The sequence below is a fragment of the Epinephelus lanceolatus genome, chromosome 6 (genome assembly GCF_041903045.1).
Source record: "Epinephelus lanceolatus isolate andai-2023 chromosome 6, ASM4190304v1, whole genome shotgun sequence".
NCBI classification, from domain to species: Eukaryota; Metazoa; Chordata; class Actinopteri; order Perciformes; family Serranidae; genus Epinephelus; species Epinephelus lanceolatus.
Window position 1 is genome coordinate 40,040,465 of NC_135739.1, and position 12,754 is coordinate 40,053,218.

General features: G+C 42.0%; 1 protein-coding gene across 6 annotated transcripts in view; it reads right to left on the reverse strand.

The window, feature by feature from the left end:
* pde4dip (phosphodiesterase 4D interacting protein) overlaps nucleotides 1-12,248 on the reverse strand; it is a 120,012-nt gene extending 107,764 nt beyond the window's left edge. The window contains exon 1 of one of the 6 annotated variants that reach the window (XM_033622646.2): nucleotides 12,109-12,248. Coding sequence is in view for 2 of the 6 variants with exons in the window: in XM_033622642.2 (XP_033478533.1) it covers nucleotides 902-927 (26 nt within the window). In the remaining 4 variants the exon portion in view is untranslated. Of the gene's footprint in view, nucleotides 1-901; nucleotides 1,280-12,108 lie in introns of those variants that run through there. The other 5 variants (XM_033622644.2, XM_033622642.2, XM_078169054.1 and 2 more) reach the window with 5 other exon arrangements.
* Nucleotides 12,249-12,754: the final 506 nt, after the last annotated feature.

The following is a 12,754-nucleotide window of genomic DNA, read 5'->3' on the forward strand; positions in this document are numbered from 1 at the left end:
CCATCAAGGATCATTGAGCAACAAACAAACCAACTAGCCAAAAATGTTCACACCAGTGACACACATAATTAAGTCCTGATTATATCCACGTCAATATTGAAATATTCAGTCACTGTCCTGTCCTAGCTACTTTACATTAACTGACATAATACCTCAAGACTTTATGTTTTAAATGGCTGCAGCTTAACATCCAAAGGAAACATTCCAGATATTTGGTTTAATGTATTTTAACTCCTCAAACCTCACTGACCAGCTATGTGGGTCAATGATTACAAACTCATGCTGTTTGTTAAAAACCACATAAGTTACTTTGAAACTGTGGCAGAGACCTAAAGTTTCCAAACATACCAGTTACCTTGAGCTTAAGCAATACACAATATACAGTTTATGATACTGTTAGAAAGTGTGGGATAAGATGAACACTGAGCTCACTTAAGGAGGATATTGAAAGTTAAGGAGTTAAACACATTTCTAACAGATTAAACATGAATTAACATTCTGTGGCTTTGACAAAATTAATAATGAACCAATTGTTTAGTCTGGCAGGCTTGAAGAGGTTAAAATGACCATACTGAGCAAATATAATTCAGGCTTTTGGTTTGAAACAACTGAGGCTATAGCTTAGCCAATAGCTGCCCATCATCCAGGAACACCACATGTGGGAGCTGAACCCTCGTTATGTAACACTGGCACAAAGGTCCTCTTTTCATTACAAGGTAAAGATGACTTTTTTACTTTATTTATCTGCATTAAGTGCAGAAGAGAAGCTTTTCTATTCCCATTACATTCATGAATGCACACCCACACATGCGTACACACAAAAAACCACAGTTCACACACTACACACACTCACAACACCCATGATTCATCACAAGAGCTGTTATCATCCAAAAAGCCTTACCTTCCTCTATAAAGATATCCACTCATTTTTCAGCTGTATAAATAAAAAACAAAAAAACAAACACAAAACACTTCCAGCAGTCACTCTTCAAGTATCTCCTCAACTGTCAGGTGATTGGGAGTCCTCAGTCTGAGTGCCTCCATAGACCTGAACACATCCGTTTATCTTCCAACGGAAAGCAGAGCTCCAGCAGACAGTCAGACGCAGCCAAAATACCAGCCGATGAAGCTGAGCTGTGAGTTGGTAGGAATCTTCCAGCCAGTTTCTTTCTGACTCCACAGACCCAGAGCTGGGTGACCACAGTCAGGCTGTTTGGCCGCGAGGCTCCCGGAGGAGCGAGCCAAGCACCCAGGCAGTGATTTGACGTGGCAGAGAGCAGCAGCAGAGAGGGGAGGTAAACACCAGTGGGGAGCAAAGGTACACAGTCTGCCGTGTTCAGTATGAAAGACTGATCTGTTTCAGCATGCTCCAAAACAGACGCTTCACTAGGTGTGTGTGTGTGTGTGTGAGTGAGTGTGTGTCAGCATGTGTGCAAACCGCACCAACGTCTTCCTGCCATTGCTGGTAAAACAGTCACTAAGCTATCAATTGACTATTTACCTCTGGTATTTTTTAAAGGCAGGGTGGAGCACAAGAAGAGCACCCATATGTGTTTGTGTGTGTGTGTGTGTTTTCGTGTGTATGGGGTGTGTATGTGTGTATTCATGCATCCCCTCCTCCCCCTGCAGGTGTGTGTGACATGTTGGAGCACGCTTCCAGCAGGTAAAACAAGGTATGAATCCAGACGCTAACCTCCCCCAGTACAAAACACACACTGAGCTGCTCTACAATTCTGCCTGCAGGTCATGCAGCGCGCACGCACACACACACACACACACACACACACACACACACACACACACACACACAGGAGACAGATCTAAGGATATGTCTTATAAATCCACAATAACTGTGTCTATTATCGCTCTCTTAGAAAAGCAGTTCAGAAGACAAACAGTGCAGCTGTAATGACTTGATTCAAACAGACAAGCAGCACACTGAGGCTGGTGGAGGGAGCTCAGGATCAAAGACAGAGAGTGGTGGGGCCGGAGTCTGGATCAACGGCCATGGAAATTCCTCCTCAGTGCTTCTCCAAACAGGAGGGTGTGGTCTGCTGGTGTGTGTGTCTGCATATGTGTACATTTTAGTAATGTTCTGGACAAAAAAACTTGCGGTTTTAGTTTGAACTTAAATGACCATCTGTGTGGTTTGGGGTACTGTAGTCCATTACTATAAATAATCAAAGCGTGTCTGTATTTACCTTCAATGAACAGAGAAAAATACCTTCATTTGAGACAAAGTAGGACCCATTTTAAGGCCCAGACATACTAAACCAATATTAAAGAACTAGCAGTGACAAAGGCCAACTGTTTGGTTGCCTACAGCCAACAACCAACTAGCAAGTACATTCTGTGTCTGCATGAGAGGAAATAACGCTCCACATCTTTAGGCAGCAGTAGTCTGTATTCGTCATTCAAAAGGGAAACCAGAAGACTGACAGCACGGATTCAAGAAGCCGGTTAGCCAGTTAACACAATAACAACACAAGCCAATGCTGAAAGAATACACGATATTTACACTGCGCTAGCCAACAATAACACAAAGAATTAAAACCATTTCTGCTAAAGACCTAAATGGATAAAAACATCAACATACTTAATATGACAAGTTTGTTTTAATCTCACGCCCTCGAGTTTAGTTGTTTGTTTGCTTTGCTCACTTCTGTTTCTGAGCTGAACTGCCAATAAGAACGATTTATGTCACTGATAGGCTCTGCCATCTTGAATGCCAATTCGACAAAGGCCGACAATGTAATGGTGTGGGACACACCGCAAAAACTAGGGCAACAGACGCTCGTCGATGGCCGACATTGACCGACTGCTGACCATGGGTTGTTGACGTTTCAGGGCCATTAATTTACTGCTGCTTTTTGCTGTTACTGCAAATTCAGTTTCAGAATCATTTTCAAATTAAAACAGTTGTTCAGGGTGTACAATCCCTTCTATTGCCTATAGTCTATTAAGGCTTTTATTGTGAAAAATCTACAGGAACTGTTGAATTTTATTAACAGCAGCTCAACACCTACAGGCAAAGTCTAATCGAGTGGAAATTACAAGCCATTATTTAATCTTTATCTGGTCTCTTTTTGATTTTTATGTAAAGAACAAAATCAAGAAAAGAAATAATCATAGCTGTCAGTGGCTTCCCAACTTACTACGAGGCGACTTCAATCTTTGGGCTGTCAAGACTTGCAGAAAAACTACGCGTGAAATTAAGTGCTTCATCATGTCGAGTCAGATTATTGCCCAGCCTGACCTGAGCATATAGTTTATTTTCAATACCTAAAAGGTACAGACTACAGACCAGCCACTTTTGAATCTGTATGTGGGAATGAAGTGTAAAACTTGCAGTATGGCCCTTTAAAAAACTAACACTGGATGCTGCTGAACACCTGCAGCATGAGGGAGTAAAGGTTTCGCAAAGTACATTCCAGATTCAGAACTCTGTGTAATCTGTAGTCTGTACAGACACATGTACTGTTGGCTTAAGTTAAAATTCAAGGAATTTCTATCCTTTCTCTCTCAACCAGCAGAAGTATCCTCACAAACCTGCCTCACATTCCACACATGCAGCCGGTTCAGTCAGGAGTGTTGAGGGGCTGTGGGAGTGCAGCCCTGCAGGTCTGAGCAGAGGAGGAGACAGAACACCAGAGTTCGGACTGGGAGGCTTCCCTCTGCTGAGCCAAACACGTTATGCAATCAGACAAAACAACAACCCTTCACTGTGATTTACTGCTCAGTTCACTTGGAGCCTTGCATGTTTATTACTGTGTTGTGTTTTTTTTTAACTCTCTGTATGTGGAGCTTAAAGTCAGTGGTTCACAACCTGAGAGACAGGATCCCCCAAAGGGGTCGCAAAGTTAGGAATCAAAACATGTTTACAAAATAGGATGGAAAAAGAAAAATGACTTTGACTTTTTAAAGGGTCACAAGCCAAACAAGTTGTACGTGAGAGAGTTGTCATATACTTACTTACATACATAACAGAACTTGTCACACTCAGGCTAAAAAGCTTTCCTATTGGCTCTTCATTTAACTTAAGACCCATTTACACCAAACGCTTTCGGTATGGTACCTTTGGAGCCCTTTGGAGAGTACCCTTCAGACATGGTACCTAGACCCAGGTCAGATTAGTGTTTCCACTGCAACCCACCCTTAAATGTGGGCGGGGATGTTGTCACTCACTGCTCTGTCCATCAGTCACTGTATTTCCTCATTATTGGTGACACAGATGGAAGTCTGCACCTCATTTATCGTCCACAGAACGAGGCTGCACGCCAGCATGCCAGCAGTCGGCCCAGTGAATGAAGTTACTTTTTCTCTGACTCATCCTTTCATTTTATAGTTACAGTTTGCTAATAAAACTCTCCACAGTATGAACAGTGGTTACATGAGCCTCAAAACCAGCCACAACTCAGCCCTGAGCAGAGTGACCGTCTGCTATTGACCAGTCAATGGACTATAGTGTTCACAGCTCCACCTCTTAGTACCAGATCTGTGTGTTTGGTACTCCAACAGAGGGGGGGGGACTAAAAAATGCTAATAGTTAGGAATGGTTCCGTTGGTACCATCCACAACTTTTTGTAATGGAAACGGAAAAAAAAGCGTACGGAAGTGAACTCAACCGTACCATACTGCTCGGTGGAAACAGTGCTTAATTTTTACTTTATGTGAACATTTTTTTTAGTATGCCTGTGCACTGGTCACAGCCGTAGCAAGATGTATTTTGTCTTTAGGTTGTTCCTCCCCCCGTTCATATGTCCCATTCTCGTGAATGCAATATCTCAGGAACGCCTTGAGGGAATTTCGTCAACTTCAGCACATAAGTCCACTTGGACTGATGGATAAACTGATTTGACTTTGGTGGTCAAACATCACTGTGACCTCACAAGCACATTTCAGGCCATAACTCAAGGATTTATATGATAAATTTCACATAAATGTCTCAGAGAATAAAATGATGAAGTGATGATATTTTATATCCAAAAGGTCAAAGGTCAACTTCTGCGACTGTGACAAAATAGTGTTCTGCAAAATCACTTGTCAGTCCATTTCTCAGCCCCTCCAGCATTTTGCAATGTTGCCATTGCAAAAATTAACATAAATTCAGCCAATCACTGTGCATTCTCCATGACCTTGTATTTTTGTCCAATTACCGCAACTTTGCAGCAAATTTGACCATTTAAAATGAGTAAAATCTAATTTCATTGTAGAGCTGCGTGCAGCTTATTGATTCCCTCAGCCCCCCTGTCTCTCTCTGTTTACCATTAGACTACTGCTGTGGGACCATAGCACTGTGCCTGGGACAGTCACACACACAGTGACAGGGCTTACTATCAAGATGGCATGCCTAACATTACCCAATGGTTATTGATGGGTTTAACATCAGGGTTAAACTATTTTGGGGTCAGATGTTAACTGCTGCTGAGACAGATTGCAACCACATATGATAGATAGTAAGTTGTCTCATAATCAGACTCCATCTGGTTTAGTTTCTCCTCTCAGTATGTTATAGTTTATCTTCCTTGTTTGAGCCTTTGACTGATTAATTGTCCTGACTCTTGTATTATTACCTTTGCTACATTTCGAGCTAACTTTATTTATTGACCACTATAACATCACATTAATTTTTATTTCTTATTTTACATCATTTGACTGTACTGTACTGTACTGTTTTACCGCACCGTATCCCTCACTGACATCCATCATGGCTTCCACCTGCTCTTCAGATGTTAGATCATGATTTAGCTGTTCAGCCATAGGAATCAGCTTTTGTCAGAGCTAAACTATGTGGAGCGTGTGCAGATGATTAAGTGTTTGCTGATGAATGTGGTCCCATGAGGTCAGAAGATGAGATTCTCAGTAAGAAAACTTGTGATCAGATTGTCTTGGATGAGCCATGTTTATTTTCAGCCGAGTGGTTGAGATCAGATGACCAGAGACAGACAAATGATCTGAACTGGGTCAGAGAGAAACACTGACACCAGGTTAGTTTGTTTGGAACCAGTTGAGTCTGATGGGACAGCTTGATGTTCTGACATACTGAGATCATCATGAAGTTATCTGATATGAGTGATGTTAGAAGGCTGCTATTTCGGTTTGAGGTGGTGAGAGGCCGTCCTCTCAGCTCCCTGACTGAGTGAAGGAGGGAGGGAGTTACAGTAAGAGAAGAAGAAAAACAGTGAGGAGTCAGACATGAAAAGAAGGAGAAGAGGGGCAGTCTGCTGACAGTAACTAACACTCTGTTATTATCCTGATCACACCTTCCTCCACTCTTCCCTCCTTCTTTGCACCCCTCCTCCCATGTCACCTTCCATGCCTGTGTCCCTTAATCACTAACTTCCTCCACTTCCTTCTTTGTTTATGTAGCTGTCACCAGATCAGCTGTGACAGCACCTTCACTCACTAAATCTCCATCACCTCCTACTTTCAGACTAAATAATGTAAAGGTGCACTTAAAGCTGGGGGAGGCAAAAATCTGAAAAAGCCCAAAAAAAGGGCAGAAATTGAAAACACACCCTCCTCCCGCAGCTTCCCCCTCTTTGTCCTAAGCTCCTCCCACCAGACAACCACAGGCATATGCACACACATCATGCAGTAACCCGATGTTTCTCTTACATTGATTTATTCAATCAGATTTCATTGTAGAGTTGCTTTCAGCACAGTCATTTTCAGCACAGCCTGTCCGTGCAATGACCTCTATCTCTCTGTTATCAGACCACAAATGAGACAAGAATTAGCTAGCTAACGTTAGCCACCCCACCGTCCCTTTGCCTCGCTCACCACCACTGTGGAATGCTTCTGTGGGTGGAATGCTAGCAGCAGCGGGGAGTGAAGCCTAGTTTATGCTCGATGCAGTCGCGAATGCACAAGGTTGGCATGCCATAAATGACGTAATTGCGCACCTGGCGGCAGCCGCGCGCACTGGCACTCGCTTCGTAAGGTTGCGCACCTCCAGGATTTTAAAACTTTTCGCAAGCCACGCTAGTGTCGCTGAGTTCAAAATGGATGAATTTGAAGGAAGACTAGCTGAAGTGCATCTCTTCATCTACAGCCTGCATTGGCTTCACAAGCTGGCTGTGTGCCCCAGTCAGATATCTCGCTACATGTAATGGGCAGACAAACCATCTTCTTTTGCAACGCTTTTGTCTGGTCAAAAGCCATAACCATAACAATTCCTCCTCCTCTGCAATCCATACTTTTCATACCGCCATCATTGCTGTTTACATTGTTTTCCACTTGCTTATACTTCTACTGTTTTTTGCCTGCTTCTACTACTTCCTATAGTATTTCTTCTCTACCACCCCGTCTTTGTGGCGAATACTGCAACGGAGAATGCGCCAAGTATAAATGCCTTTGCGCTCTGTTGAGGAGCATGCACAAACTGTGATTCAAGGTTCTAGCTAACATTAGCTACATAAACATGAACATGAAGCATAGATTTTAATATTAACTACATACCGGATGCCAATATGGTGCCAATTTATTCCAGTGGAGCTATTCACCTGTCACATATGCCAAAAAAGTTTTCTAACTTCCGGACTGATTTCCATGGTAATCGCTTCATAGACTTAACTTTGTGATGGCATCACAGATTTTTAAACCACTTTTCTTGGCTTGAGTCAATTTTTGCAAATATAACCACAAGGCTCAAAAATTCAGAATAGAGAGATTCATAATTTATCTTGTTTGCAGTTTGAGGTGTCCTGTTCATGGTTTTACAGACATGTATTTCACAATGATGGTCTATGGGGAAACTGCTTTCTTGACTGCAAGGGATTTTCTTTGGTGCAATACTACAAGTGACCTGGGAAAAATTTGCTGCAAGGTTGAGCTGCTTTTCCGAGGGCCTGACATGAAGCCACAGCCGTGCACCTTTGGCTCCAGTTAGCAGAAGGCTAAACTATTAGCAACATATTCCCTCCATTTCTAACAGTTAGCCGATACTGACATTTTGTTTTATTTATTCTCAGACTCTTTTAGACTCTCTTTTTGATAAGTCTGTCTTCCTTTTTTTGGGTTGCTTTGCAGTGTAGGCAGTTTTTGCCAATAGTGGAATAGCAGCTATCTTTGCAGGGATTCTCTGCCACTGAATCAGACTTTTACCAAAGGGATGTTCATATACAACTGCATGTGTAGAACAGCCAACAGGAGCGACCTCTCTCTGAATTAACCTGTGATTGGCCAAAGTCTCCTGTCTTGGGCTATTTTCTAAAGCGTGAAAACAAGATGAGGTGCAGAAGTCTAATGTTCTCTCTGTCCACTTAAATTACTGTCCAATTAATTATTTGATAATGCTCAGAGATTACTACGGGATTTTTGCCCAATGATGTCAAATTAAACTGCCTACCTGAGCTTTAAAGTCGTTTCACTCAGAGATTAATCTAGACATAATTAATAAATTACATAACATCAAACAATTATTTGTAGACAGAAAACACAGTTGACAACCTGCAGCTGAGCCTCACCAAACAAAAAGACTCAAAATAGTGCAGACAAAGCCTACTGACAGAAATTAGCCAGGGCAAGCTAATATCAGACCTTAAATTGCACAGCACTAGTAAATCCTATCAGAGGAAATCATCAACCTCAGCAATGTTACTGACACAAGTAACTATTATGCACATACACTGATATCTTAACTAATACCCATAAAGGTGTACAGAACACCAAAACATTTATAATAATGCAAGTGGCTCACTAAGATTCTAAAAACATGTCACTCTTTATTTTGCACTGCATTGAGCTACATGGAGACATACTGTATGTACACCTTGCTGTCAAAGTACTGTAGAAACAAGCAATGTAATGACCTAACTAATAATGAAAAAGGAATTCATTAAGTTTTTGTTGGCACTTCAATACCTGTGCACAGCTGCAAGCCTGGTGCTAACACTCCTCCCTAAGTGACCGCTCTGTTACTTCCACATTTTGGTGTTTAGTTTATTTGCTGTCTTACCAGTAGTTAGATGATGGAGGGTTGATATCAGTTTCATATCTGTGACAGACAGGACTGAAACCTTTTAGCTCGGTGCTGGCGGCCAGAGGTGGAGGAGGAAGCTACAATCTTTCAAACATCCAAACCCAGAAATCCTGAGATCACGCTCATGAGTACCAACCCAGCTGTTCTCTGATCAGATAATACCAAAGGATAACAAAGGATGAGTCTGTTGTTGGTGAGTCCAGCTTTTTGTGGACGGAGTGATTTCTATAAGTTTTCTAAGTTTTCACCCAAAATTTGTGATCCTGGCAGTGGAGAAGATTTGAGTAACCTGAGCACCTGACATCAGAAACTCAAATGAGAAATGACATGTGACGTATGATGTTGGTAAATTGTTCTGTGTTGCAACTACACTGAGGTTCAGGCTGACGTGCTTTTTAGATAATCTTGCCTGGAGTTTATGTTACTCAGCATCAAACCTGGGATTTAGAGGTATTTTCTAAAAATTTCTCCACCACAGAGAATGAGGCACAGACCTCTGATTACATCCAGGGCCTGTGTACCTTCCGTCTGTTGGGAGGGATGGAGCTGTCTAATTAAGTCGGCCGTTTCTGTACAAGCTGTCAATAAGTATCTCTCAGAATGTGCGCTGTGTGTTTACAAGGCCAAGAGCCTGTCAGAGAGAGCTGGAAACACGATACGTGTCTCAACAATGCGGCCAAAAACCACCAAGGAAACATCACGCTGGTGTAATGCTCATCTAACAGAAACGTGATGATTTTAATGTAAAGATCTGCAGCAAAATCTACATCCAAACACAAACAGATGATGTGATTTGCAGAGCTTAGTTAGTTTCAGTGAGAGCATGTGGTCGTTATTATTGTCCTGCAGATGTTTTCACTAAAAGCTAGTCAACACTGACATGCATTTATTATTAATAAGCATCATATACCAACCCCCATCCGAGGATCATATTACGAAACACTACTTTTACAAATAATCAATAAGTCAGTGTGATGTTTTGGCTCAAATAATAACTGAACCCCTTCAGCAGTGGCAGACAATAAAAAGGCTTTACTGAAGTAAAAGCAGAAATGCCACTGTGGAAAAATGCAACACTGTAAAAACCATTAATCTCCATATTTGGTGGTATTTTCCTTATATTTTTTATATCTTACCTTAAAAATACTTAAATAACCTACCACATTGTCTAGAAATGATGCATCACTAAGAAGCTTGAAACAAAGCTGTTTCTTTTTTATTTCAAGAAAAGCTAACATTTTTCACAAACACAGCAATGCCCCTTTAAATGACTAACAGCCAACCAAGACAGCCAAGATATGCAAAACTTGTTCAAAGTCAATATCTCAAGTACCTGTTGTAGTGAACTGTTAAGTTTACTTTCGGTGGCAAATAAAAAACTTGTATCTCCACTTTTGGGGATTTTCCGATCAGTAGAGAAAGTAAGGAAAGGAGGACAATAATGAAATGAATAAGGGAAGCCAGCAAAGTAATAGAACCTTGAAGCTGTACAGAAGGAAATGTATTTATTTGCTGTATGACGTCTGCCTCTAACAGTAGTAGTGATAAAGTGATGATAAAAACTGTGTATTTGAAGACACAGTCTCTCATGAAAAAAGTTATTCAGTTATTGTGGATGATATGAAATCACCAGCAGAAAACAGTCTGCTGTCTTTACGTGAAAATATAACAGGCAAGTGAGGTTATATATTTCCAGTCTGGTTAGTGCTGACCTGAGGTGAGCAGGTCAAAGTACAGTATACAAATGAGTGAGCTCTGCATAAGTTCGACAAGCTACACTGAACCTCTGCTCAAACATCAACCAATCAAACTCATAAAGAGTTAATATTAAGTTAATATCCTGCACAGGCTTTTTCATTTGTTCATTTCATGTGATGTATTAGTCAGTGACTGATAATCACCTGAAGGCAAAAGGAGGCCAGTTCAAAAACATGCAGGATCCCCTGGTAAAAAAGTTGAATGTGGCTCAACTTTACTGCAACGCAACGTCATCCAGCAAATCACTTCAGTGGCCAGCTGAATAAATGCAAGCACACATTCTTACTTTGTAAACTGAATGCTAAATGCCTACTATTAACCTCACAATCATCACAGCAAAAGATAGAACAGTTGCTTCCATGATGACAGTTGTAAAATGCTGTGAGAGAGTTTTACAAACTGTCTTGCAGTGTTTTGCATCTGATAAGCATTCAAATTCACAGATCCGTTATTCAAACTGGACTTCCTGGAAAGTATTTCATTGTTCCACCTTTACCTGACGCAACACACCCCTTTACATTTTTTAACACAGGGCTAATCTCACTCTGAATGCTAAACTGGCTTAATTTTTACATTTTCAGGATATATTTAGAACACTAAAATGACAAAAAATACCAAAAGGGCAAAAGGGCTGCTCTGTCTTCATCTGATGATCTATGAATTGTTTGTATGCTCTTTGATTCAGAGCTGGTTCTCTTACTACCCCAGTGAGAATGACAAACACACTATAATGGGATTTGCATATAACCACGTCTTTATTCTAATACTTTAAACCTCTTAGAACGAGGCTAATGTGTGGATGTAAAAGGGCCATGCCAGTGTTTTCCATATTTAGCCTATTATCTGCTGATATATCCTAAAGCATGATGCTTTAAAACTGTGAATGTGTTTTCCCTCCATCATCTTCAGAATGTATATGTGCTGGCCTCCATTCATTCACTACAGTTTGAAAATCAACTTGGAGAGACCTGAAACTTCCTTGAGATAGCCGATCCATCAAAACAAACAGTAAACACACACAGGCAGAACTCCTCACACACACTGGGCCTGCTGGGTGTCATGCAGCTCAGAAATCAATACATCAATAGTGAACAGGAAACAGTTATTGGCTCAGAGCAGACAGACACTTCCATCAGACAGCTGTCACCCACTGACAGCATCAACACTCTGGATCCTGGTTTAAAATTAACTAGAGCCAACACAGTGAGCCTGCTGGGCGAGTGAATGCTGCAACTATAAACTGTCTGCTGGAATAAAAGCAACACATTGCTCACATAGATACATATAAAACAATACTGTTATCACACCCTCCACATTATGTAATACCACTTCTATCATCAGCTACATTGCAGCATGCAGTGAATTACCTCTCAGTTCCTGACTAGTGTTGTGTGTGGCGGTGACAGCTGCAGTCCCCACTCCATCTTCGTCTTATCACGTCGACGGGATCCTCCACGCACATCACCGGATCACCGGTATCCTTTAATTAACCATGCGTCATCCAGTCCCGATCAGAGTCCAGATCCATCCGCCAGCATCCCCGGTTATTACCACAATCAGGAGTCAGAGATGCTGCTGCTGCTGCTGCTGCTCAGACGCCACCGCCGATGCTCCCGTTTCAGCTCATTGGTCGGTGAGTCCCCCCTCCGCGACCCAATAAACGGCAGACTGGATGTTTCACGCGTCCCCCCTCCTCCCTCCTCTTCCTCCCAGCGGTGCGGTGTACCCAGACATCAAAGAAAAAGCCTCGTGATGCGTCGGGGAGGCCCGTGCGCTCGTTTTGGCTCACAGTCACGAGAGAGGTCAGTTCGCGGGATAAAACGTGTTAACAGAGGGGACAGGAGAGCATGTCCAGAGGGGACACACGGTCCAAATGTAAACAGATGGGAAGCCCCCATGATGAGGTAACTGCGTCACACAAGGTGGGGGAGAGGGAGTCATTAAAGTTATCATGTAGGACACTGTGGTCATGGCCTGGTGAGTTTAACGACACAAATTGCTTAATAGACGATA